The sequence below is a fragment of the Macrobrachium nipponense genome, chromosome 1 (assembly GCF_015104395.2).
Source record: "Macrobrachium nipponense isolate FS-2020 chromosome 1, ASM1510439v2, whole genome shotgun sequence".
Lineage (NCBI taxonomy): Eukaryota > Metazoa > Arthropoda > Malacostraca > Decapoda > Palaemonidae > Macrobrachium > Macrobrachium nipponense.
Window position 1 is genome coordinate 93,984,862 of NC_087200.1, and position 26,142 is coordinate 94,011,003.

General features: G+C 42.9%; 1 protein-coding gene across 1 annotated transcript in view; it reads right to left on the reverse strand.

Moving 5' to 3' along the window:
* Positions 1-26,142, reverse strand: part of LOC135219468 (spermatogenesis-defective protein 39 homolog) — a gene marked incomplete in the record, with an annotated part of 246,008 nt that overhangs the window by 165,455 nt on the left and 54,411 nt on the right. Inside the window, 1 exon segment of the mRNA XM_064256266.1 lies at positions 23,571-23,644. Coding sequence (XP_064112336.1) covers positions 23,571-23,644 — 74 coding nt within the window.

Genomic DNA, 26,142 nt, shown 5'->3' on the forward strand with positions numbered 1-26,142 from the left:
GTTTGAGTAAATTTACTCTTGTGGGCAGTGTTCTTGGTGTGTCCACCATCCATTCCACTACCTCTGTGAACCAATTTTGGGCCAGCCAGTAGGGAGCTATGAGAGTGAGTCTTGTCCCGTAACTCTCCCTGAACTTTTTCATGACCTTTCCTACTATCTTGAACGGAGGAAAAGCATAAGCGTCCAGCCCCGTCCAATCTAACAGGAAGGCACCCACCGCGACTGCTTGAAGGTCTGGGACTGGAGAGCAGTAGGCTGGCAATCTCTTCGTCATAGCAGTAGCAAAAAGGTCCACTACTGGACGGTCCCACAGTTTCCACAGCCTCTGGCATACCTCTTGATGCAGCATCCACTCCGTCGGAAGGAGTTGCCCTTCCCTGCTCAGCAGGTCCGCTCTGACGTTCTTCTCCCCCTGAATGAACCTGGTGAGCAGGGTGACGTTTTCTTTCTCTGCCCAAAGAAGGACTTCTTTCGCCACATTGCACAGAGATAAGGAATGAGTCCCTCCTTGCTTGCGGAGATATGCCAGAGCTGTGGTATTGTCTGCGTTGATCTGTACCACTTTGTCGCGGACTAAGACCTTGAACGTCTTCAAAACCAAGAAAATCGCCATCAGTTCCTTCCTGTTTATATGCCAAGATGCTTCCTCTTTGTTCCAGAGGCCTGATGCTTCTTGAGGACCTAGTGTCGCTCCCCAACCTGCGTCCGAGGCGTCGGAGAACAACACTAGGTCTGGGTTCTTCCGTTGGAGCGATGTACCCTCTGCTAACTTTCCCGGAGTTAGCCACCACTCCAATTCCTCCTTGATCTTGATAGGAATTTGAAACAGGAAAGAGTCCGGTTGCGATTTTCTTGGCCAGACTTCGCTCAGGAAGAACTGCAAGGGTCTCATGTGAAGCCTTCCTAGAGAAACGAACCGCTCTATTGAAGAGAGCGTCCCCAGCAAGCTCATCCACTCTCTCGCAGAGCATTGGTCTTTCTCTAGGAAGGCTTGCACCTTCCGAAGGCATAGGACTTGCCTGTCGGGGGATGGAAAAGCCTGAAAAGTCGCTGAGGAAATCAGAATCCCCAAATAGACTACTTCCTGTTTGGGGATCAGTTGCGACTTTTTGAGGTTTACCATCAGACCCAATTCCTTCGTCAAACTTAAGGTCAATTTTAAGTCCTCCAGACATTGTTGTCTCGACTGGGATATTATCAGCCAATCGTCTAGGTAGAGTGAGGCTCTGATCCCCAATAGGTGAAGCCACCTCGCCACATTCGACATAATCCTCGTGAAAACCTGTGGCGCTGTGCAAAGCCCGAAGCAAAGGGCCCTGAATTGAAAGACCCTGTTCTGGATCACAAACCTTAGGTACTTCCTGTATCTCGGATGGATGGAAATATGGAAATACGCATCTTGAAGGTCCAGGGTCACCATCCAGTCCCCTGGATGCACTGCTGCCAGCACGGATTCGCTCGTTTCCATCGTAAACTTGGTTTTCTCCACGAACAAGTTCAGACAGCTCACATCCAGTACTGGCCTCCATCCACCCAAAGATTTCGGCACAAGGAAAAGACGGTTGTAAAACCCTGGTGATGAGTGGTCCAGAACAGGTTCTATGGACCCTTTGCTGAGCATGGTGAAGACTTGCTCCCACAGTGCCTCTTTCTTCTCTAAGTCGTTGTAATGAGCCCCAAGGGCTCTTGGAGAGGTGGTAAGAGGTGGCTTCTTCAGGAAGGGGATCTTGTAACCTTCCTGGGCTACACTGACGGACCAGGAATCCGCTCTCCTTCTTCGCCAAACTTCCCAAAATCCCGAGTCTGGCCCAAACTGTAGTCTGGAGGACTTGAGAATTATTGCTTGTTTGTAGTTTTCGACCCTCTTTAAGCAGGCATTCTTTTTCCTCTAAAGGAGGGGCGAGAGAACGGTCTACCCCGAAAGGGCTGCTGAGTCGGTCTTGACTCCTTTGGTGTCTTCTTCACAAGCTTGGCTGGAAAGTACTTCCTCACTGGCAAAGTCAGAAGGTCCTGTGTTGCCTTCTGAGTAAGCGAAAGGGAGATGTCCTTAATGATCTCGATGGAAAAAGTTGCCCTGAGAGTGGGGAGAAAACCAACTCAGCCTTATGATTTCATTGTGGCGAGGCGTAACTGCAGGAAACATGTTCTGCAGGAAGCCACCATCCGCCACGAACCGAACAAATTGCTGGCGGCTCCGATCTGGGGTGCCGACCTTTTCCCAGAATCGGTTGTCAATTCAGTGCAGTACGAGGCGACAAGACTCAATCAGAGCCTTAAGGTCCGCTGGGGCCTCTCAAGTAAGAGGAAGCCGGAGTCGACTCACTCATCCAGAAAACCCAAAAAGCCTAGGAAATTCCAGCCTTTCCAGGCTTCCCAGCAACAGCAAATAGTTCAGGTAGTGCCAGTTTCTCAAGTGGCACAGCCTTCTACATCAAAGGCTCAGCCTCAACAACAATTCCTGCTGCTGACTCCTCAGGGTCAAGCTTCCACCTCCTTTGCTGTCTCTCCGGCCTTCAACCCAGTGTTTGAGGGCCAATCTTTCCAACCCTTTAATAGGTTCGGAAGAGGCAGCAGGGCTAGGGGTGCCTTTCGCCAGAGAGGTGGCGGAAGAGCATCCAGCCGGGGGAAGCATTTACGGGGAGGGCGCAGATCTCGACCTGCCCCAAGCCAGTGAGAACCCTCAGGTAGGAGGGAGACTGTTCCTCTTTCGCCACAGATGGAGGTTCAGCAACTGGGCACAAAGTATTGTGTCCAAAGGCCTAGGATGGAGCTGGACCAAAGGCCCTCCTCCATCCAAGACCTTCTATCAACAACCAACAACGGAATTGATGGAGTATGCCCAAGAACTCCTTCAGAAAGGAGTAGTGTCAAAAGTCAGGCATTTAAAGTTTCAAGGTCACTTGTTCAGCGTGGCAAAGAAAGGCTCAACCAAACGAAGAATAATTCTAGACTTGTCCCGTCTAAACTTATTAATTCATTGTGACAATTTCAAGATGCTGACTATCTCGCAGGTGTGGACCTTACTTCTCTGTGGGGCCGTCACCACCTCTATCGATCTTACAGACGCATACTATCATGTCCCAGTGGCAAGACACTTCCGCCCGTACCTAGGTTTCAGGCTAAGGATCCAGGCATTCTCCTTCGGGCTAAACGTAGCCCCTAGGGTATTTACGAAGATAGCAGAGACAGTAGTTCAACAACTCAGATCCCAGGGGATAATGGTAGATGCGTATCTGGACGATTGGCTCATTTGGGCAACAAGCATCGAAGAATGCCACAAAGCAACGGTCAAGGTAATACAGTTTCTGGAACATCTAGGGTTCCAGATAAACAAGACCAAGTCCCGGTTGACACCGGACTCTCGCTTTCAGTGGCTCGGCATTCAGTGGGATTTAAACTCTCACACTCTATCAATTCTGTCGTCAAAGAGAAAAGAAATAGCCAAGGCAACCAGGCAACTTCTCAAGTGCAAACAGACATCCAGGAGAAGCCAGGAAAGGATGCTAGGCTCTCTTCAATTTGCCTCAGTAATAGACGTTCTGCTGAAGGCAAAACTCAAAGACATAAACCGTGTCTGGCGCTCGAGAGCAAACAACAAGTTCCGGGACAAGTTGTCCGCTATCCCGGCGATACTTCGCAAACGCCTCCGCCCTTGGGCGGAGGTCAAGAACTTATCAAAGTCAATTCCTCTCCAATTCCCTCCTACGGCATTAGTTATCCACACGGATGCTTCACTAAGCGGCTGGGGAGAGTACTCTCAGTACAAAAAGGTACAAGGGACTTGGTCCCTTCCATTCCGCCGGCTCCATCAATTTGCTGGAAGCTATGGGGGTATTCCTCAGTCTGAAAAGACGTCAGCCAGCCAAGGGATCTCACATCAAGCTGGTATTGGACAGCACAGTAGTAGTACACTGCATCAACAGAGGAAGCTCCAAATCAAGAAATGTGAACCACGTCATGATAGCCATATTTTCTCTGGCAGCCAAGTACAGATGGCAACTGTCCTCCACTCACCTAGTGGGAGTGAAGAACGTGATAGCAGATGCCTTGTCTCGCTCAGTCCCTCTAGAGTCGGAGTGGTCTCTGAACAGGCGATCATTCAATTGGATCTGTCAGCAGATTCCAGGGCTCCAGGTGGATCTTTTCGCCACAGAGTCAAACCACAAGCTTCCCTGCTATGTGGCTCCCAACCTGGACCCTCTGGCTTATGAGACAGATGCCATGGCCATAGACTGGAATCAATGGAAGAAGATCTACATCTTTCCTCCAGTGAATCTTCTTCTGAAAGTTCTGCGCAAACTCAGGACCTTCAAGGGACAAGTCGCCCTAGTGGCCCCCAATTGGCCCAGGAGCAACTGGTTCCCACTCCTGCTGGAATTAGGTCTTCGACCTCAACGGATTCCCAATCCCAAGCTATCCCAAATAGTGCAAATGAAGACTCTGTTCGCTTCCTCAGGAATTCTCAAAACCCTAACTTTATGGACTTCATGAAGTTCGCAGCTAAAAGGGATGCGGATATCGATCCTCAAAACATCCTATTCCTAGAATTGGATAAAAGAGAATCGACCCTTCGTCAATATGACTCAGCTGTTAAGAAACTAGCCAATTTTCTGAGGGGGACCGAAATTCAAACCATGACTACCAACCTGGCTATTTCCTTCTTTAGATCATTATTTGAAAAAGGTTTAGCAGCCAGTACTATCACTACTACTAAATCAGCACTAAAGAAGATATTCCAATATGATTTTAAAATAAATCTAACAGACTCCTATTTTTCATCTATTCCTAGAGCCTGTGCTAGACTCAGACCATCAGAGAGGCCTAGCTCAGTGTCATGGTTCTTGAATGATGTTCTCAAACTGGCCTCAGATACTGATAATAACTCATGTGATTTCTTACCCCTCCTGAGGAAAACATTATTTCTTCTAAGTCTGGCCTCAGGAGCCAGGGTATCTGAACTGTCGGCTCTATCTAGAGAATCAGGTCATATAGAATTTCTCCCATCAGGAGAAGTTTTACTCTCTCCAGATCATCAATTCTTGGCTAAAAACGAGGATCCATCAATGAGATGGGCTCCTTGGAAGATCCTTCCACTTCCTCAGGACCCTTCCTTATGTCCAGTTACTGCCTTAAGAGCATATCTTACCAAGACAGCCATGAGATCCTCTGGCCCTTTGTTCACGAGGGAAAAGGATGTCACCATTTCCTTAAAAGGTATTAGGCAGCAAATTTTATACTTTATTAAACAAGCCAACCCAAACTCGTTCCCAAGGTTCACGATATTAGGGCAGTAGCTACCTCGATCAACTACTTTCAACATATGAATTTTGATGATCTGAAAAAGTATACAGGCTGGAAATCTCTGACAGTATTCAAATGTCACTACCTCAAGTCCTTAAAAGCTCTTAAATTCCCAGCAGTGGCAGCGGGAAACACAGTTTCTCCTGACACTGCTTAAGTAGTTTAGTAATTAGATCTAGATCTCCTTTCTACCTGCCTCACTGACATCCTTCCTGCGATTCTGCCACCATGTACCCTTTTTTATGCCTTAGATGCCAAAGGGCACTTATTGTGATGTTTTCCTTATTTTTATGCTAGGATTACTCAAACATATATTTAATCTGTGAATTTGTATTAGATTTTAAGATTTATGTAAGTTATCATAATTAATCTTAAGTATGTATTATAATCATTTATAGTTCATAAGTCTTTCTAGATTATAGTACTTTAATCTCAATTGTTTTTTATTTTTCCTTACTCATGTTATATCCTCATTCAAGCTTGTGGCCATTTCTCTGGTACTATTTCACGAAGCGACACGGGCTGACCCCAGAAAAGGGATTTTGACGAAGGAAAAATCTATTTCTGGGCAAAGGCCTGTGTCGCCCAGTGAAATCCCACCCTACTTTACACCCACCCTTGGGCCCAAGCTTGACAGGCTAACTCCAAGGATGACCGGTAGAGGCGCTAGTGATGGCGTCGGGAGCGCTAGTAGTAGTCGTAGCTGGGTGCAGGCCTTGCATTGGCCCTCTCAGGTAGGAGGATTTTGTAGAAGGATGGATCTAAATGGTAAGAGACCCGTGGTAGTGGTTTCACTCGCCCCAGAAACCATACCGACACCTTTTATACAAGGTGAGCAAGTCAGAATATTCTGACATTCCAATTTAACTTTTTTCTCTGGTAATGTTAGCAATATTTACCTTAGAAATGTGCTAAAGGGACATTTCACTGGGCGACACGGGCCCTTGCCCAGAAATAGATTTTTCCTTCGTCAAAATCCCTTTTTTGTATGATAAATAAATGATTTACTATTTTCAAATATTAATATTAATTTATACAGCAATAATATAAATTCATTAAAGAAAATACCATAGTGAATTAGTAAGATTTTAGTTTATAAATTTAAAAAATTATGGAAGAATGAAGGAAATCCCAGTCTTCTTTCTCTAACTCCAGGTACTAAAACTGTCAGATATATCAAGTTATGTGACAGGAGGGGGAAGAGCTGTTGTGTTGTTGCCACCAAGTGCTCATGAAATTTCCCCCCCCCCCTCTCTCTCTCTCTCTCTCTCTCTCTCTCTCTCTCTCTCTCTCTCTCTCTCTCTCTCTCTCTCATTTACTAAGACTCGAGATTTTTTATAGTACTTGTACTATATGTTTTTAATACTTTCAAATAATAATAATAATAATGATAATTACAAAATTCATATTATGTGATAGTATTTTAAAGAAATACAATACTAATCTATCCATGTCACTTTTAATTAAGGTTAACTAATCTCTCTCTCTCTCTCTCTCTCTCTCTCTTTTGCCACACACAAGATAATAATGTGTCATATGTGGTTACCTTCCCTCCCTCTCTTTCGCTGGAAGCGTTATAGTATTTTTTGAGAGAACAGAGAGATAGACACTCTCTCTCTCTCTCGTCTCTCTCTCTCTCTCTCTCTCTCTCTCTCTCTCTCTCTCTCTCTCTCTCTCTCTCTCTCTCTTTTACCAAGATGAAAGAATTTTTATGGTACTAGTATGTAAAATGTTTATTGATAATTTCACAGTTATTTAATAATAATAATAATAATAATAATAATAATAATAATAATATAATAATAATAATAATAATAAAAATATTCATGGTGATGAGATCTGACTTGAATAAACTGAAAGAGATGGCAGAAAAAGGAAATAAGAAGCAAGAAACAAGGGAGGAAACTCAACGAGAAATACAAAGTACAAGAGAGGGGACATCACAACAACAATAGAAGAATAAATAAAACAGAGGCTAAGGCCAAAGCACATAAGATCCAATGGTACATTGAACATGGAATAAGGATACCAACAGAACAAACTATTCGAAACCAACCAGAAAAGACTATACAGCCAACTAAGAAGGGAAGACATCCACCCAGAAATTCCTGAGCCAACCAAGTAAGAGACTCTGGGAAAACATATGGAGCAATCCGGTATCACACAACAAACATGCAACATGGCTCCAGGAAGTCAAGGAAGAAGAAACAGGGAGAATAAACAAAGATTCACAGAGATCACGACAGTCACAGTCACACACCAACTAAAGAAAATGCCCAAATGGAAAGCCCCAGGTCCCGATGAAGTCCATGAGACTGGCTCAAAACTTCAAGGCCTTACACCCAAGAATAGCAGAACAACTCCAGCAATGTATCTCAAATCACCATGCACCCAAATGGATGACCACAGGAAGAACATCCTTAGTACAAAAGACAGAGTAAGGGAAATATACCAGTAACTACAGGCCTATCACCTGCCTACCATTAATGTGGAAGTTACTAACAGGGATCAATCAGTGAAAAGGATATACAATTACCTAGAGGAGACAAAACACATCCCCCACCAACAGAAAGGCTGCAGAAGGAAGTGTAGGGGCACAAAAGACCAGCTCCTGATAGACAAACAAAATGGTAATGAAGAACAGTAGGAGAAGGAAAAAACACCTAAGCATGGCATGGATAGACTATAAGAAAGCCTTCGACATGATACCACACACATGGCTAATAGAATGCCTGAAAATATATGCAGAGGAAAAACCATCAGCTTCCTCAAATACAATGCGCAACTGGAATACAATACTTACAAGCTCTGGAATAAGACTAGCAGATTTTTTTTTGTTAATATCAGGAGAGGGGGATCTTCCAGGGCGACTCACTGTCCCCACTACTCTTCGTAGTAGCCATGATTCCCATGACAAAAGTACTACAGAAGATGGATGCCGGGTACCAACTCAAGAAAAGAGGCAACAGAAATCAACCATCTGATGTTCATGGACGACATCAAACTGTATGGTAATAGAATCAAGGAAATAGATAGCCTATCCAGACTGTAAGGATTGTATCTAGGGACATAGAAAAATGCTCCTTAGTCAACATACAAAAAGGAAAAGTAACGAGAACTGAAGGGATAAAGCTACCAGATGGGAGCAACATCAAACACATAGATGAGACAGGATACAAATACCTGGGAATAATGGAAGGAGGGGATATAAAACACCAAGAGATGAAGGACACGATCAGGAAAGAATATATGCAGAGACTTAAGGCGATACTCAAGTCAAAACTCAACGCCGGAAATATAGAAAAGCCATAAACACATGGGCAGTGCCAGTAATCAGATACAGCGCAGGAATAGTAGAATGGACGAAGCAGAACTCCGTAGCATAGATCAGAAAACCAGGAAACATATGACAATACACAAAGCACTACACCCAAGAGCAAATACGGACAGACTATACTAACACGAAAGGAAGGAGGAGGGAAAACTACTAAGTATAGATGACTGCGTCAACATCGAGAACAGAGCACTGGGGCAATATCTGAAAACCAGTGAAGAAGAGTGGCTAAAGAGTGCATGGGAAGGACTAATAAAAGTAGACGAAGACCCACAAATATACAGAGACAGGAGAATGACAGACAGAACAGAGGACTGGCACAACAAACCAATGCACGGACAATACATGAGACAGACTAAAGAACTAGCCAGCGATGACACATGGCAATGGCTACAGAGGGGAGAGCTAAAGAAGGAAACTGAAGGAATGATAACAGCGGCACAAGATCAGGCCCTAAGAACAAGATATGTTCAAAGAACGATAGACGGAAATAATATCTCTCCCACATGTAGGAAGTGCAATACGAAAAATGAAACCATAAACCACATAGCAAGTGAATGCCTGGCACTTGCACAGAACCAGTGCAAAAAGAGGCATGATTCAGTGGCAAAAGCCCTCCACTGGAGCCTGTGCAAGAAACATCAGTTACCTTGCAGTAATAAGTGGTACGAGCACCAACCTGAGGGAGTGATAGAAAACGATCAGGCAAAGATCCTCTGGGACTATGGTATCAGAACGGATAGGGTGATACGTGCAAATAGACCAGACGTGACTTTGATTGACAAAGTCAAGAAGAAAGTATCACTCATTGATGTCGCAATACCATGGGACACCAGAGTTGAAGAGAAAGAGAGGGAAAAAATGGATAAGTATCAAGATCTGAAAATAGAAATAAGAAGGATATGGGATATGCCAGTGGAAATCGTACCCATAATCATAGGAACACTAGGCACGATCCCAAGATCCCTGAAAAGGAATCTAGAAAAACTAGACGCTGAAGTAACTCCAGGACTCATGCAGAAGAGTGTGATCCTAGAAACGGCGCACATGGTAAGAAAAGTGATGGACTCCTAAGGAGGCAGGATGCAACCCGGAACCCCACACTATAAATACCACCCAGTCGAATTGGAGGACTGTGATAGAGCAAAAAAAAATAAAAAAAAAAAAAGAAAAATAAAGATATTAATAATAATAATAATAATAATAATAATAATAATAATAATAAGAACAAAACTGTATTACAAAATTCATAGTGGTAGTATTTTAAGAGATGAAAATGACCTTTCCATTTCACTTGTAAGGATAACTCCTCTTTCTTACTGAGAGAGAGAATTTTTATGGTAGATGCATGTGTTTATTATATTTTCAAATAATAATAATAATAATAGAAGTATTAATAATATGATAACTAATTTCAAATTAAAATTCTTCCCTTCGTCTTTTTCTGTATTAATTTCCCTCAGAGCTGGGAAAGTAACAATGCCATACAATGGTCAACGAATTTATTTGGTTTTTATGTAAATCTCTCTCTCTCTCTCTCTCTCTCTCTCTCTCTCTCTCTCTCTCTCTCTCTCTCTCTCTCACTGAGATGAGATCATTTTCATGCTGTGTGAATAAGTTTTATCATTAATATTTTCCAATATAATACTATAACTGTAACTACAAAAAATTCATATGCGAGTATTTTTAAATACAATAATCATTCCATTTTCACTCTTTTTAAATACTGTAAGGACAACTCTCTCTCTCTCTCTCTCTCTCTCTCAATCTCTCTCTCTCTCTCTTCTCTCTCTCTCTCTCTCTCTCTCTCTCTCTCTCCACAAGATACTTGTCATAGTGGTAACTCTGTCTCTCTTGGCTGCAAGTGTTATAAGTACGTATGTAAGTATATACCTTTAAGGGTACTAATGTTTAGGATTACTTTGAAATTATATTAATACAATCTCTAAGATTAATACAGTAATATGATAATAATTTAAGGTAAATTTGATGCAGGATGTTACATAAGGTATACATTTGGTGTCTCTATTTCTTCCTTCTTTTATCTCTCTCGCTCTCAGCAAAAGAATTGATAGACAGACAAACATAATTGCACAGTCTTCTCTTTCTCTCTTCTCTGGAGAAATATATGTATTTCTGGGCTCAGCTCGTGTCGCTGCGCGAAATATCCTTTATCTATTATTTCTAGGGTAAATGTACTAACACATACCAGAGAATAAATAAATAAAGAAAAAGTCAGTATAACTGACTCGCTCACACCCTCCAAGAGGGTGTCGGTATGAACACTAGGCGAGTGAGACCACTACCACGAGCCAATACCAATAGAAATCTCCCACAACAAAACCCTCCATGAGGAGAGCCGACCCACAGAGTGAGCAGCTCGTACTACTACTACTCCATCCTCCCATGCTGCCGACTGCTGCGCCTCTGGTGGCCTTCCTTTTCAGTTAGCGCCACACGTCGATCACACGTGTTTTATTTTTCTTCTCTCTGTGTTTTTTGGTGCCCTTTCGTTGATTTGGATCTATAATGGAGCGTGCAGCTATCGCAGCAGCTAAGTTAAGTACTCAGTACATAGATTAGTTGTTGGTTTTTTTTCCGACCCTGGGACAGTAATTTGCCGTTTTTTAGGTATAAATACGTTCTCGGGTCGGAAGCATGGCAGCATGGTTCTGCCGCGTGATGGGTTCGTTCTTGGTCTCCCATACCTAGAAACATCCCTTATTTATGTACGCTCTATTTGATTATCCGCTTTGTTTAGATTAAAGGTCTACTCAGTTGGTCATGCATGCATGTATTTCACCTTATGTAGGCCTTTTTTCTATCCAGACCCTAGTCCAGGTTCTTAGTATCGGCCTCTGACTAGCTTTGAGTGGTAGGGACTTGCCTTCGGGTTAGTCGTACCTCCTGGATTTTTTTCTCCTGCTATATTACTTTCTCTCTTTCATTTTATTTTATTTATTATATGTATTTTGTCATCGTTAGGTTAGTTAGGCGTCTGGCTTAGCCTAGGTCCTGGCTCATAGAGCCTATACTACGCTGATCAGTTCAGTGCTTCCCTATAGCATCTCTCTGATCAGTTTGGTTTTAGCCCTGTGGGCCTGTATGCTACCGCTTTTCAGTTCAAGTTGCTTCCCGATAGCTTCTCTCTGATCAGTTGGTTGGCCTAGGTTTGGTTATCGTATCTCAGTTTTACCGCCTCGTGGTCACTTCGTGATCACGGACAGCCAGACGGCTGCCTGCCCAGTCACACCCTTCCCCCCCTCCCGCTCTTCCATAGAGTCGGGCGGGGGGTTGTGGGTCGGTCTGCCCATGCTCGCTCCGCATACCCGAGGCCTGCCTCCCTCTCTCCCATCAGGCGGAGGGGCTAGGGAGTCGGGACAGACCCAGACTGGTCTCGACCTCTCCGGCTTCTCGGTCGGCCGGGGTGTACGTTGTGGGGGGCCCTGGCCTTCCCCCCCTCTGTTACTACCTTGTCGCTCCGGGCTAGCTCGAGCATGTATGTCCTCTCGCCCTTTCCCTTTCCTCCTTACTAGAGTCCTCCCTGATCGGAGTCCTGGTATCCAGCGGAAGGGGCTAGTCCACCCAGCAGAGTGGACCGGAACATACAGTAGGTCACTACTAACCTTACCGTATTGCTGAGTTACTACACTCCGCTTCAGACTGAACCTAGTCCGGTTCGCTGTGTTTAGGTTTAAGTTATCTATAAGTTTATCTTAAGTACTTAACCATCCCCCCTCCCTTTTCATATCTTACCGGATCTCTCCGGGATTATAGCCTATTCAGGCAATGCAGGGAGGGGTTATGCCCAATTTTTTCCGAGCTCCGGCATGTAACGGAGTTCTTTTGTCCTTTAGGTCTGTAAGTGATGCCTTTTAAGATACTCATGTGTCTTCCCACTTACAGGCCACCAACTGTGAGCATCCGGGATGTTCCGCTACACTTCAGGACCCCTGTGGACACGAAGTTTGCCGGTCCCATGCTCCATGCGCGACTCCGCACGGGGACATCCAGGTCTGGTACCATGAGACGTGTACCATATGTTTTACGATCTGGTGAGCCAGCTTTTGGAAGGGGTAAGTATTCCATCTCCAGTAGCTGCTCCGCTTCTTTTTTAGTGCTTAAGTTTTCATCATTTACTTTTAACTTAAGGCATCTAGTTTAAGTTATACTCTAAGTATTTAGTTTTAAGTGATTCTAAATCTAAATACGCCCTCTCTTACAGGCTCCGGCAGTAAGGGATACCGCACTGGCTACTCCCTGCGGGCCTGGGTCGGAGGTTTTGGCAAGAACGCCGCCAAGGGTCAGCCCTACATCCTCGAGAAGCGGTTAGCACTATTAATCTTCCCCGGAGGCAAGGCGACAGGTTACGTCGACCCAGTAGAGGCGGACCCGACTATCGCCTTCATCCAACAACAGCTGGCGGCCTCCTTAACTGAACAAGACCAGGATATCTCCACGGATGTCGCAACCCTGGATATTAATGTTGAACCGATGTAGGTATAGACGACCTGTTGGTCAGAGGTAAGTAAGGGGCACCCAAGGGTCGCCCTTGGGTGTGACTGTTTCTTCTACCCCTGCAACCTCTCCATCCTTCCAAGGCTTTACGGGTGATGAATTATATACTCCTCCTGAGGCTTCGGTTAGACCTAAGGTCAAGGCTAAAGTGATGACCTTGACTAAGACGTCATCGTCGTCTAAGAAGACGTCCTCGTCTTCTTCCTCACGTAAGTCTCCGGCTCGCAATCCCGGCCAGACAGGTCTAAAGCTTCTAGCTCCGGCTCTAAGTCCTCAAAAAGTAATCCAAGGAGAGATCTCGCACTGGCAGGCAGAATCACCAGTTCCGCTACCATTGGTTCCAATTCAGAGCCTCCCCCTCCACCTCCGCAGCAGCTCCGGCTTTGGACTCCAATGCTGGCCTGTTGCAACAGGTGGGCGACCTAGTTGGGTCCCTAAAGAGTAGTATGGAACAAATGATCTCTCGCCTGTCGGATAGGATCACTTCCCAAGATACTATTATAGCCGGGCTAAGAGAAGCTCCTCTAGCCTCTCCCTCACTTTCCAACACAAGTGGAACTCAGCTTCCTCCGTATGACTCACTTCCTGCTTTCTCTATGAACAACCCATGGAGAGTAGCGTCATACGCCCCCTTCCAGGACGGTCTCATCTCCATAACCGGAGTTTGGAACTCGAAGAATAGAGGACTTCGAGTTCTACCCGGAAGGGCCTACAGCCTCCTTTCATAGGCTACGCAAGGCTCACGCCTTCGGCTATGGTTCGGGACGATAGGGTACCAAAGGAGACAGTCCTCTATTCACTGAGACCAGGCTCGAGAGAATGGCTCAGATGTTTAGAGGACATGGATTGTTCTAACAACCAAGATACAACCATTTAAAAGTCCCATTTACCAATTTTGCACAATGGATGAGAGTACCCCGCTCCCCGTTCCTAACCAAGATTAGCTAAGGTCGAAGCCATCTCAGCGGACCCAAAGGGGAAGGGGGAAACCAATGCCTCAGTTGAAAGAAGCAGATCCCACATCTCCGTTACTCCCTTCAATTGGAGAATTGTGGGAAGACTTGCCGAATACATTCTCAGCTGGAAACAAACTCAACCGGACTGTGCTATGGAGCAGTTTGGTGAAAAGCTACCAAGGCTCCCAGATAGTCTTTATTCAGGCTGAATTTGACGCAAAATCACGACTAGCCAGATCAATCATCTATGGCTATGTCTGAGGTAGCAACCATGGCCTATGGATCAGAACCAATTTTTAAGCTTATGACCAAAGCAACCCTGACTCAAACGGTGCAGTCAGAATATGTTCGAGTTTTGCCACTGCTAGAACGAATTGTAGGAAGCATGTCTGCTAGAGGCAACCATTCGACATGAGCCGAATAGGTTACTCTCCTCTAACATCTGGGGCGCAGATCTCTTCCCAGAGGCTATGGTTAAGGAAGTCCAGGCAGAGGCTACGAGGTTGAACCAGAGCCTTAAGGACCGTTGGGGCCTTACGGCTAGGAGGAGGCAAGACCTGACACCTAAAGGTAAGGGACAGAGGAAACCTAGGCGTTTCCAACCTTACCAGAAGAAGCAACCACGCTTTCCTCAACAAGTTCCAGCAGTGCCGTTAGTGCAGACAGCCCAACCTTCCACTTATAAGGTCAATCACAGCCAATTTATGTGATATACCTCAAGCTCAACCCTCTACCTCATACGCCATCTCTCCAGCTTACAATCAAGCCTTCGAGAGTCAAGCTTCTCAGAAGTATGACCGCTCGGGTAAGGGAGGCAGAGGTAAGCGGTCCTTTCGTGGGAGAGGATCGGAGGCCTTTAATAGGGGAAAGCACTTCAGAGGAGGCCGAGGCGGTTACCAGAACCAATGAAGAACTTCAGGTAGGAGGGAGGCTGTTCACTTTCGCCACCGGTGGAACTTCAGCCAGTGGGCTCAGAGCATAGTGTCAAAGGGCTGGGTTGGAGCTGGTTGACGAAACCCACCTCCAGCCAGACCTTTCCGTCAACTTCCTTCCAAAGAATTGACAGAGTACGCAAAGGACCTCCTTCAGAAGGAGCTATAGCGAGAGTCAAGAGATTAAAATTTCAAGGTCGCTTGTTCAGCGTGCCAAAGAAAGGCTCACAAAAAGAAGGGTAATCTTAGACTTGTCCCGCTTAAACTTAGCCATCCGCTGCGACAAGTTCAAGATGCTCACGATTCTCACAGGTGCGGACCTTACTTCCCCGTGGGGCCGTCACCACCTCTATCGATCTTACAGACGCCTACTATCATATCCCTATTGCAAGACACTTCCGTCGTATCTGGGATTCAAGATAGGAGACCAGACATTCTCCTTCAAGGTAGTTCCATTCGGGACTCAACGTGGCACCCAGGGTGTTCACGAAGCTAGCGGAAGTGGTAGTGCAACAACTCAGATCGCAAGGGATTATGGTAGTGGCGTATCTCGACGATTGGTTGATCTGGGCCCCATCAGTCGAGGAATGCAACAAGGCTACACTGAAAAGTGATCCAGTTCCTAGAATATCTAGGATTCAGATAAACAAGTCCAAGTCAAGACTCACTCCAGAGTCAAACTTTCAGTGGCTAGGCATTCAATGGAATCTATCCTCCCACACTCTGTCGATTCCATCTACCAAAAGGAAAGAAATAGCGAAGTCAGTCAAGCAATTTCTAAGTCACAAACTAACATCAAGGAGAGCTCAGGAAAGGATCATCCTCGGCTCTCTCCAGTTTGCATCAGTAACGAACAACTTAATGAAAGCCAAACTGAAAGACCTAACCAGGATCTGGCGCTCGCGAGCAAATGTCAGGTCCAGGGACAAGCTATCCTCAGTGCTCTGATTCTAAAGAATCGGCTTCGGCCGTGTAACAAAAGTCAAGAATCTATCAGTGTCAGTACCCCTTCAGTTTCCCTCCACCAGGGATCACCATCCACACAGACGCGTCCTTAAGCGGCTGGGGAGGGTATTCCCAGGTCAAAAAGGTTCAAGGGATTTTGGTCCTCCAGTTCCGTCAGTTCCATATAAACGTACTGGAGGCAATGGCAGTGTTCTTGACTCTAAAAAAGTTACACCCACCAAAGTACTCCCACATAAAGCTAGTCCTGGCAGCGCAGTGGTAGTACATTGTATAAACAGAGGAGGCTCCAAGTCACGTCATCTAAATCACGTCATGGTAGCCATCTTCTCCCTGGCAGACAAGTTCAGTTGGCATCTTTCTTCCACTCACATAGCTGGAGTGAGAAACGTCATAGCAGACGCCCCTATCCCGATCAGTTACCCCTAGAGTCGGAATGGTCACTAGACAACAGTTTCGTTGCCAATGGATCCTTCAAAGAGTCCCAGGGCTACAGGTGATCTCTTCGCATCCCAAGCGAACCACAAACTACCGTGTTATGTAGCCCCCAACCTGGACCCTCTGGCTTACGCCACGGACGCATGGCTCTGGACTGGAACAACTGGGAGAAGATTTACGTCTTCCCTCCAGTGAATCTCCTTATGAAAGTATTGAACAAACTCAGGACATTCAAGGGTCAAGTGGCTCTAGTAGCCCCAGACTGGCCGAAGAGCATTGGTATCCCCTAATTCTGGAACTGGGCCTTCGTTCCTCTTCGGATCCCCAAGTCCCAAGCTCTCCCAGTCAGTACAAACGAAGACTGTGTTCGCTTCCTCAGGGATTCTCAAAACCCTAACTTTATGGATTTCATGAAGTTGTTTGCGGCAAAAAAGAGATGCGAATATGACCCTCAGAATATTCTCTTCTTGGAATCCGATAAAAGGGATTCAACTTTGAGGCAGTATGATGCTGCTGTCAAAAAGTTAGCAACCTTCCTGAGAGAGTCAGATATCAGAATCATGACAGTTAATTCAGCTTATATCCTTCTTCAGATCCTTATTTGAAAAAGGTTTTTAGCAGCTAGCACGATTACGACAAACAAGTCAGCCTTGAAAAAGATATTTTCAATTTGGATTTAACATAGACTTGACGGATACCTACTTCTCGTCTATTCCTAAGGCATGTGCTAGACTTAGGCCTTCTGTGAGGCCTACGTCAGTTTCATGGTTCTTAAACGATGTTCTAAAACTGGCTTCCGAAACCGATAATGACACATGCTCGTTTATGATGCTCCTAAGAAAAACCCTATTTTTATTAAGCCTGGCTTCAGGAGCAAGAATTTCAGAACTGTCGGCTTTATCCAGAGATCCGGATCATATTCAATTCCTTCCCACAGGGGAAGTCCTACTTTCTCCGGAACGTAGCTTTTTGGCAAAGAATGAAGTCCTTTGATGAGGTGGGAACCTTGGAAAGTACTTCCTCTTCCACAAGATGTATCCCTTTGTCCAGTTTCAACCTTACGAGCCTTTCTATCCAGGACCTCCTCATCCTCATCGGGGCCCCCTCTTTAAGAGGGAAAAAGGTGGAACTTTATCCATTAAAGCATCAGGCAACAAATCCTGTACTTTATTAAACAAGCCAATCCTGACTCTTTCCAAAAGCACATGATGTCAGAGCAGTAGCCACCTCAATTAATTATTTCCAACACATGAACTTCGATGAGTTGAAAAAGTATACCGGATGGAAATCGCCGACAGTGTTACAAACGTCATTACCTTAAGTACTTGGAAGCTCTGAAATTTTCAGCAGTAGCAGCGGGAAACATAGTTTCCCCTGACTCTAGTTAATTTGTAGTAGAAGATTCAGTCCTCCTTTCTACCTGCTTCACCCAACAGTTCGTCTATTCCTACCGTGTTCATTTACATTCACCTTGTGCCTTAGCTGCTTTTATGATGATGTAGTGGGTGCCCCTTATTTTTTTTTGCTAGGGACACTCACAGATGATTATGGATATTGATCTCATGGATGTTACCCCCTTATTTTTATGCTAGGGGATACATCTCATTTATAATGGTTACGGGTTTTGTATATTAAGTCATATACATTCCTTATATATTATCATTGTTGATTAATTTGTTCATTTGATTGTTTTAATTGCTATTATATTTTTGATACATGCCTTTACACAGATACCATTTGTTTTGTTACATGTAAGCCAATTTACCTCTGTACATATGTAAATTACCTTATGTTAAGAAACATGTTAGAATTAAGGGTAATTTTAAAAGCATATTTTTATTTTGTATCACTGTTTATTTGTATCTTTTTAGCAATTATATTCTTTTTATATTTACTTTATTTTTTATTTGAGACCTATTCTGATTTGTTTATTACTTTTGTTTACAATCTTGTGCTATTTCTCTGGTACGATTTCGCGCAGCGACACGAGCTGAGCCAGAGAAAAAGGGATTTTGACGTAAGGAAAAAATCTATTTCTGGGCGATTGGCTCGTGTCGCCAGCGAAATCCCACCCTACCCATCCCTTCGCCCAAGATTGTCTGCTAACTTCAGGATGGCCACCAAGCGCAGCAGTCGGCAGCATGGGATGGAGTAGTAGTAGTACAAGCTGCTCACTCTGTGGGTCGGCTTTCTCCTCATGGAGGGTTTTTGTTGTGGGAGTTTCTATTGTATTTGGCTCGTGGTAGTGGTCTCACTCGCCTAGTGTTCATACCGACACCCTCTTGGAGGGTGAGCGAGTCAGTTATACTGACCTTTTTCTTTATTTTATTTATTCTCTGGTATGTGTTAGTACATTTACCCTAGAAATAATAGATTAAAGGATATTTCGCTGGCGACACGAGCCAATCGCCCAGAAATGATTTTTCCACTTTTTTTAAAATTACGTCAAAATCCCTTTTATGGGAGGGGAAAAAAAGTGTTGCCTACAGACGTTCATTTCAATCTATTGAAATCGTAAGGAGTTCTCTCTCTCTCTCTCTCTCTCTCTCTCTCTCTCTCTCTCTCTCTCTCTCTCTCTCTCTCTGCTATTGGCTGTTTAAATATTTCTAATGGTAAAATGTTTAAGATGACTTTAAAATGATATTAATAATACCAATTCAATGGTATATTTGATGTAGGATAATACTTTAAGTAGACATTTGGTATTTGAACTTTCAAGATAGGCAGATATATAAAGGTATTTTTAGAGGGGAGTTTCTAACTATTCGCATGTTTGAGCTATTCGCGTGGGTGTCTGGTACACATCTCCCGCGAATACGGGGGGAACACTGTGTATATACATCATATATACATATATATATATAAGTAGACCCTTGACTCACGAAACACATCCGTTCCTAGTTGGTCGTGTTCAAATTGTTCGTGACTCGGAGCTAATTTCCCCATAAGGTTTAATGGGAATAATATTAATTGGTTCTCGACCCCTACGAACCAATATAGATTATGTATATTTTGCCTTATGTTTTACACAGATAATGTAAAAGTCAGTGTAAAAAACCTTAATATATCTAATAATATAATTTAAAATGGTAAACTAACACTATAAAAACGTTTGTAAAGTGAACACTTACTATGACTGGCGAGACTTCTGGCTTGACGGACAAGAGAAGAGGAGGGTGTGGGTGGGGAGGAGGTTATTGTGCGGAAGGAGGACCCTCCCCCATCCAGGTCGGGGAGATCTCGTTCCGGAGATTCAACTCTTCTAGGTTTTTTTGGTGAACGTTTAATCACAAACTTATCCAATGTCTGTTGCCTTTTCCTTCCTTGCATAACTTTTCTGAAATGGCTCATTAAATTTTCATTGAGCATATTCACGATCCTGTTCATAACAATTTTGTACGGATGATACAATTCAAGGAAGCACTGGACATCATTCCACTTTTCCATGTGGCTTTTATCACATCACTGCTGACATCTGTAACTTCCTCCCCAGCCTCCTCTTCGTCAGTTGATTGCTCCCGAGCAAGTTGCTCCTGCTGCTCTTTGTGGAGTTGAACAAGTTCGTCCGCAGTCAAATCTTCTGAATGTTCAGCGACCAATTCTTCAACATCTTCGTCGTTGACTTGTAGACCCATACTGTTGCCCATGGACACAATTTCTTGCACAATCTCTGCATCGAAGCCCTCAAAGTCACGGACAGTTACGCCACTGGGCCAAAGTTTCCGCCACGCAGAATTTTGAATGTGCGGTTACGTAACTCTGATACACTTGCCGAGCTTTCTCGCAGATGATCGGCTCGTTTACACTATCACCTGCCATCTGTTTCTCATGTACCACTTCAAAATTATTTTTTCTGCCTCTTCGAGGGTTTGCGATCTCATCTTGGTTAGTACTGTCACTCCCTTCGCAACATTTGCTTCTTTAATGGCATCCTTGTTTTTCAAATTGTCGAAATTGTCGACTTGGCATCTTGTACTCACTTGCGATATCGGTCACGCGAACACCACGTTCAAACTTTTCTATAATTTCTTTCTTTATTTCAATGGTTATCTTCCTCTGCACCTCCTTCTCACCATCCACTTCTTCACTTTCTTACCTTTCACCACCACTCTTCCACTTTCTTAGGGCCCATTATGAAGAAAATCACAAGTTTTAGCGCAAAAAATGCTAAGCGAATTGACGAACGTCTTGTACACAATGAGATGAGACAAAGAGCGATGCGTGGGTGACGCCGTGCGTGGGCGGCTGGAGGATGGCTGTTCCCATGGCAACTCAAACGCTCTCACGTGTGCTGGGCGATTTCGCGCATTTTTCAAATGTTTGTGTCTAAAAATTAGTTTGTGAAACAAAGTGAATTGTTATTTTCCAGAAATTTCCAGCATTTTTCAAATGTTCATGTCTCAAAAATTTAGTTCATGACCCAAACAGAATTTTTATTTTCCGCATTTTTTTTTTGTTCGTATCTCAAAGTTAGTTTCGTAGGTCAAGGGTGAAATTTTACCTATAATTTGGTCGGGGATCGAGTTGTACGTGGGTCAATGCGTTCGTGAGTCAAGGGTCTACTGTATATATAGATCATATATATATATATATATATTTATATATTATAGTAATATATATATTTATCTATATATATTTTATATATATATAAATTTATATATATAGATATATACTATAGTATATATCTATATATATACTATATATATATATATATATCTATATATATATATATATATATATATATATATATATATATATATTGTCCCCCCTCCCACCCCCCATATTCACGGGGGATGTGTACCAGACCCCCCCGTGAATAGTTAGAACCCGCGAAGTGGTTTGGAACCCCTATGAAAATGCTAAAAAACAGCCTATTTTGTTAGTTAAAACTCAAGAAAAACCCACTAAAAATGTTCATACTTGGTTTTTTTTAATAGTTTTATCACAAAAAGTGGATTTTATGATGAAATTCATCAAAAAAAAACCAGGAATTTGCGGATATTTATCATAGAAAAATACCGCGCAATGTGCGAATTTTCCGCGAATAATGCAGGGAAACGTTCCCCAGAGAAATCCGCGAATGTGTGAGTCCGCGAATCTGGAGAACGCAAATACGGGGGGTGGGGTCCACTGTATATATATATATATATATATATATATATATATATATATATATATATATATATATATATATATCCACACACACACACACATATAGTATATATATATATATACATGTACATAAAAGAATAAATTATTGGTAGGTGAATGAAAACTTCTGGAACATGTTGCAAAACATTTTTGAGTGAGTGTACAAACCCTTTGTAGTACCTTTTAATATGTTGCACTCTTAAATACTTATCACTGGCCTTCAATTATCTTGCAATAATCAATGCAGTTCATACTCTTCAATTTGTGAGAATAGTTGTAAAAATTCCTCCAAAACCACAAAATTACTAAGAATTTTGATACAATACCTCATATTCATGTTGCCATATGTCAAAATTTCGTATGGTAAAAACTTCACAATTTTCATGGTTTTGCTAATATATCCTCTGCTTAAATATCAGCCGAATATCTTAACCATACCTAGTGGAAATTTTTAATTTTCATTTAAGAGCTAAATAATAGCTTACCAAGAAATAGGTTTTAAGTTATCTAAGACTTTAGTCCCTGTTAAACCAATGGTGAATTTAGGAAATAAAAGGTTTCACTGTCTGTATTACCAAATATTCTTTTACTCTATCAAATTTCTCTAAATTTATATTTCATATTTTCTCTCTGAAGACACATTTTTATTCTTCTTGGACTCCAGAGATCAACTAATTTTGGCAGCCATATGCTGGCAGTCTAATACACTGGAACCTTGACATACGAATTTAATTTGTTCCGTTATGATCGTCGTATATCAAAACAGTTGTATCTCAAAGCATTGTTTCCCATTAAAAATAATGTAATATGTATTAGTCCGTTCTAGGGCTATGAAACCACACCTAAACACAGCTAAATTACATATAATATACACAATTTATACACAAATAAATGAGTAATAACACACATAATGATAAAATAACATAGCAATGTGATAAATGATAATAAATGTTAATAAAATCAATTAAAAAAAAGAAAGGAATTTTACTTACCACAAGGAAAGATGACGTGAGGCCAGCAGGGGGAGGAATTAGGGAAGGGTGGCAGGGAACGATTTGTTCTCTTTTTATTTACTTATGTACACTAATAACTACGTAATAAACACAAATGAATAACATTGCTAAACTAATTTTTATTTATTTTTTTTAATCAGTTCGTAGTTTAGAAATAATGGTGATGCCTTTGGAAGGTTTTTATAGCTTCCTTCTGCTTGATGATCGTGGATATTGTAGAAGGATTTCGACCATACTCGTTTGCCAAATCGACGATACGAACGCCACGTTCATGCTTTGCTATAATTTCATGTTTTGCTTCCATCAAAATCATTTTCTTGGGTTTTTTCTTATCACCTGCTTTGTCTTTAGCTTTGAGACCCATGGTTAATAATAAAATAGACAAAATAATACGAAAAATAGGCACAAATACAACGAACTAAACAACGACGTGTTAACATGCAGCACCAACAAACAAACAGACTGAACGCCATTTATCGGTCGCCTATACAACTAACACTCATCGCAAAATCGTATCTCGAATATTTCGTTGTATATCAAAGCTTATATTTTCGCAAATTTTCTGTTGTATCTCAAAACATTCGTATATTAGGGCAATCGTATGTCAAGGTTCCAGTGTAATTTAAAAAAGAAAATCACCCATTTTGCTTGAATTTCGTCTGATTTTTTAATATGTACAATATTTGACATAATGCTCTTCTCATTACAATAAGATCCCTCTTTAAGTAGAGTTTCAAAGTACTTAATTTAAGTAACTTTTAAACTTTTTATTCTATTAGAGTATACGTATTTTGAAACACATAAGCCTGAAGCAAAACTACTCCTACATTGTCATAAATCATAAATAATTTTATACCAGCTTCTCCATTCCTCCTACAGAATACTGAAATGGACATTCTTCCACGGTCAAACACATAGCTACATGTAATTTGAAGCATATACAGTACATGTCCAACAGGCTTACCTCCAACCGTTTCTTAAGGTGAGCAATTTCTTCGTTTTTAGATTCACAAAGCACACAGCCATCAGCTGAAGGTCCTGAAAAAAATTCATACCACAAGCAAATATAAGAATGACCAAGATCTTCTTTTTTTCCACCATTATCCCTACATTAAGGGGCCGGTTGCCTGATGCGCCTTCTCCTCTGCATGCATTAGGTATGTTTTATTGTTTGGCAAAGGGGTTTTTACGACCACATGCCCTTGCTGTCATCAACCACAGTTTTTAGCGGTGGGCCTCGCCTTTGACATAAAAAGTTCACCTGCAAGGCAGCAGTTTCCACAGTTATTGGCACTGGGCCTAGCCTTTTACTCAAAAGTAAGACTGCAAGGCAGCAGCTGTCCTTTTAGTCGCCTTTTATGACATGTAGGGTCCTAAACCAAGATGGTATTATATAATTAATAAAACAACATAATGGAGCCTTAAACTCTGCTAATTCACGTTCACTCCTGCCATATGGTGTATATCACTTTTTTAGCGTTCTTTTTGCATCTTATAACATTCTTTTCATCAGCATGCAGCTTGTGTATTATATTTAGTACTTTAATATAACAGCTGCACACTGATTAAAAGAGAGTTATAAGATGTATAGAGAAGACTTCACAAAATGAATACTGTGCAGATATTATATTTAACAACATTATAAATAATAATCTGAGAAAATTTTAGAATCCTTGAGACAATCTTGATGACTTCACACTTCAATTATTTCTGGGTTCGACCTGTGTCGGCCGGTGAAATGTTCCTGTAGCACACATTTCTAGGTATAAATAGATGCTAAATATACCAGAGAAAAAGCTAAATGGAATGCTGAAGTTACTACCTCCAGCTCGCTCACCCATAAAGGGTGTCGGTATAGCACAAGGGCGAGTGGAAGCCACTACCACAGATATTCTGCCAATTAGAAGTCTCCTCTCAAAAGCCCTCTCTAGATAGGTGCCGTTACAACGTCCACCTTCCGCTTGCTACTACTACAACATCTGCCCGAAAGCTCATTCCTGTTTTAGCACGTATAGTGTTCGCACGTGCTGTTTTTTCACTGTCCCCAAAGTGTTTTGTGATGAAGCATGTCTTCTCTAAAGCTCCAAGCTTCTTCATCTAAGTTGAATATCTCATTTATTGTTTTTGAATCTCGTGGGGGCACGATGCATTCAATTTTGGCCCTTTATTTACGTCCTTTTGTTCTCATGAACCGGGTATGACGCCTCTTTTGATCCGCCATTTTGGGTGCATGACTCGCGGCGTGCGTGATTTTCTGTTTTTTATTCGTGATGTATTTTGTCCCCCGTTTAGCACTTTACTATTTGGGCTTCTGTTTTCGTATTTTTTTTTCATTATTCTCGCTCCTGTCGTTTTCTGGAGCCTTATTTTTACCAGTTTTGTCCTTACGTATTTTGCCTATTATAGGGCCCATCTCGCTCCTGACGTATTCTGAGGCCTTCCTTTTATGATTATCTTATGTTTTTAGCCTTTTGGGGCACCTTTTTGTTATCCTCAGCCCCTCAGGAGCGTGTTGGTTCCCCTTCGTGCATACGGTTATATGCTTCATACATTATGCGCGAGTATTGTGTTTTTGGCTTTCTAGGCTAGCCTAGCAGTACGCCAGTCATTGTTGGGAGAGGAAGATTCCTCTCTCTCTCTCTCTCTCGTGGTACTCATGCATGTATATTTCTAGTGTAGTTTTCGATTATAGTCAGTAATACGCTTGATTATATGCACTTTTGTGGTAAATAGTCAAATATTGTTTTCTTGATGAGGTTAGAAGTTCTCGCGATGTCCTTCCCTGGCATATCCGACCAGATCTAGGCTAGGTTTTGGAGGGTAGGCCAGGCGATCTTGTATATCCCTCCACCCTTGTGGCCCCTTTTACCACCACCCGACCAGGCAGATATGTTTGCTTGGAGGGTGGTTTAGGACAGAGAGTCTCTCTCTTGTCATGCTTGTAGGGCCTAGACCTATCGTACCTGACCAGATCGGATGATTCGATTTTGGAGGGTTGAGTTAGGTTCCATCTGTCCTCTTCATGACGTCCTTTTTGGAGCCATACTAGCCTACCTGACCGGATCTGTACCAATCTCGGAGGATTAGACTGGGATCTTAGGGGGGTGCGTTCCTCACCCCCTGCCCCCCCCTCTCCCTTTCGCAGTTCTTCCAGTAATTCCTCAATTGTTTTATGTATTGTCTTGTTGAGTGTAGCCTGGGCCATTGCCCCCTTTAGGGTGTCAGTTGGGCTACCGTCTTCTGCCCCTTTAGTGGTAGGCTAGTTTACGGCTCCCGAGAGGTGGTTGGTCACCAATCAGTTGCTGTGGCCAAGCGATCATGAACTCGTTCCACTTCTCCCACCCCAGAACACCCCCCCCCCCCAACCCTGTCCCGGACTCGTTCCGGCGCTGCCTAGTTAGCTCGCTGCCCCAGTAATCCTACCGATGAACAACAGCTGAAGCGTAGAGCTTAATCCAGGGGATTAGTCAGAGGAGATTGGGTGATTAGTAGATTATGTAATCTCTATTGGTATGTCTCTGGGTCTATGTGTCCTC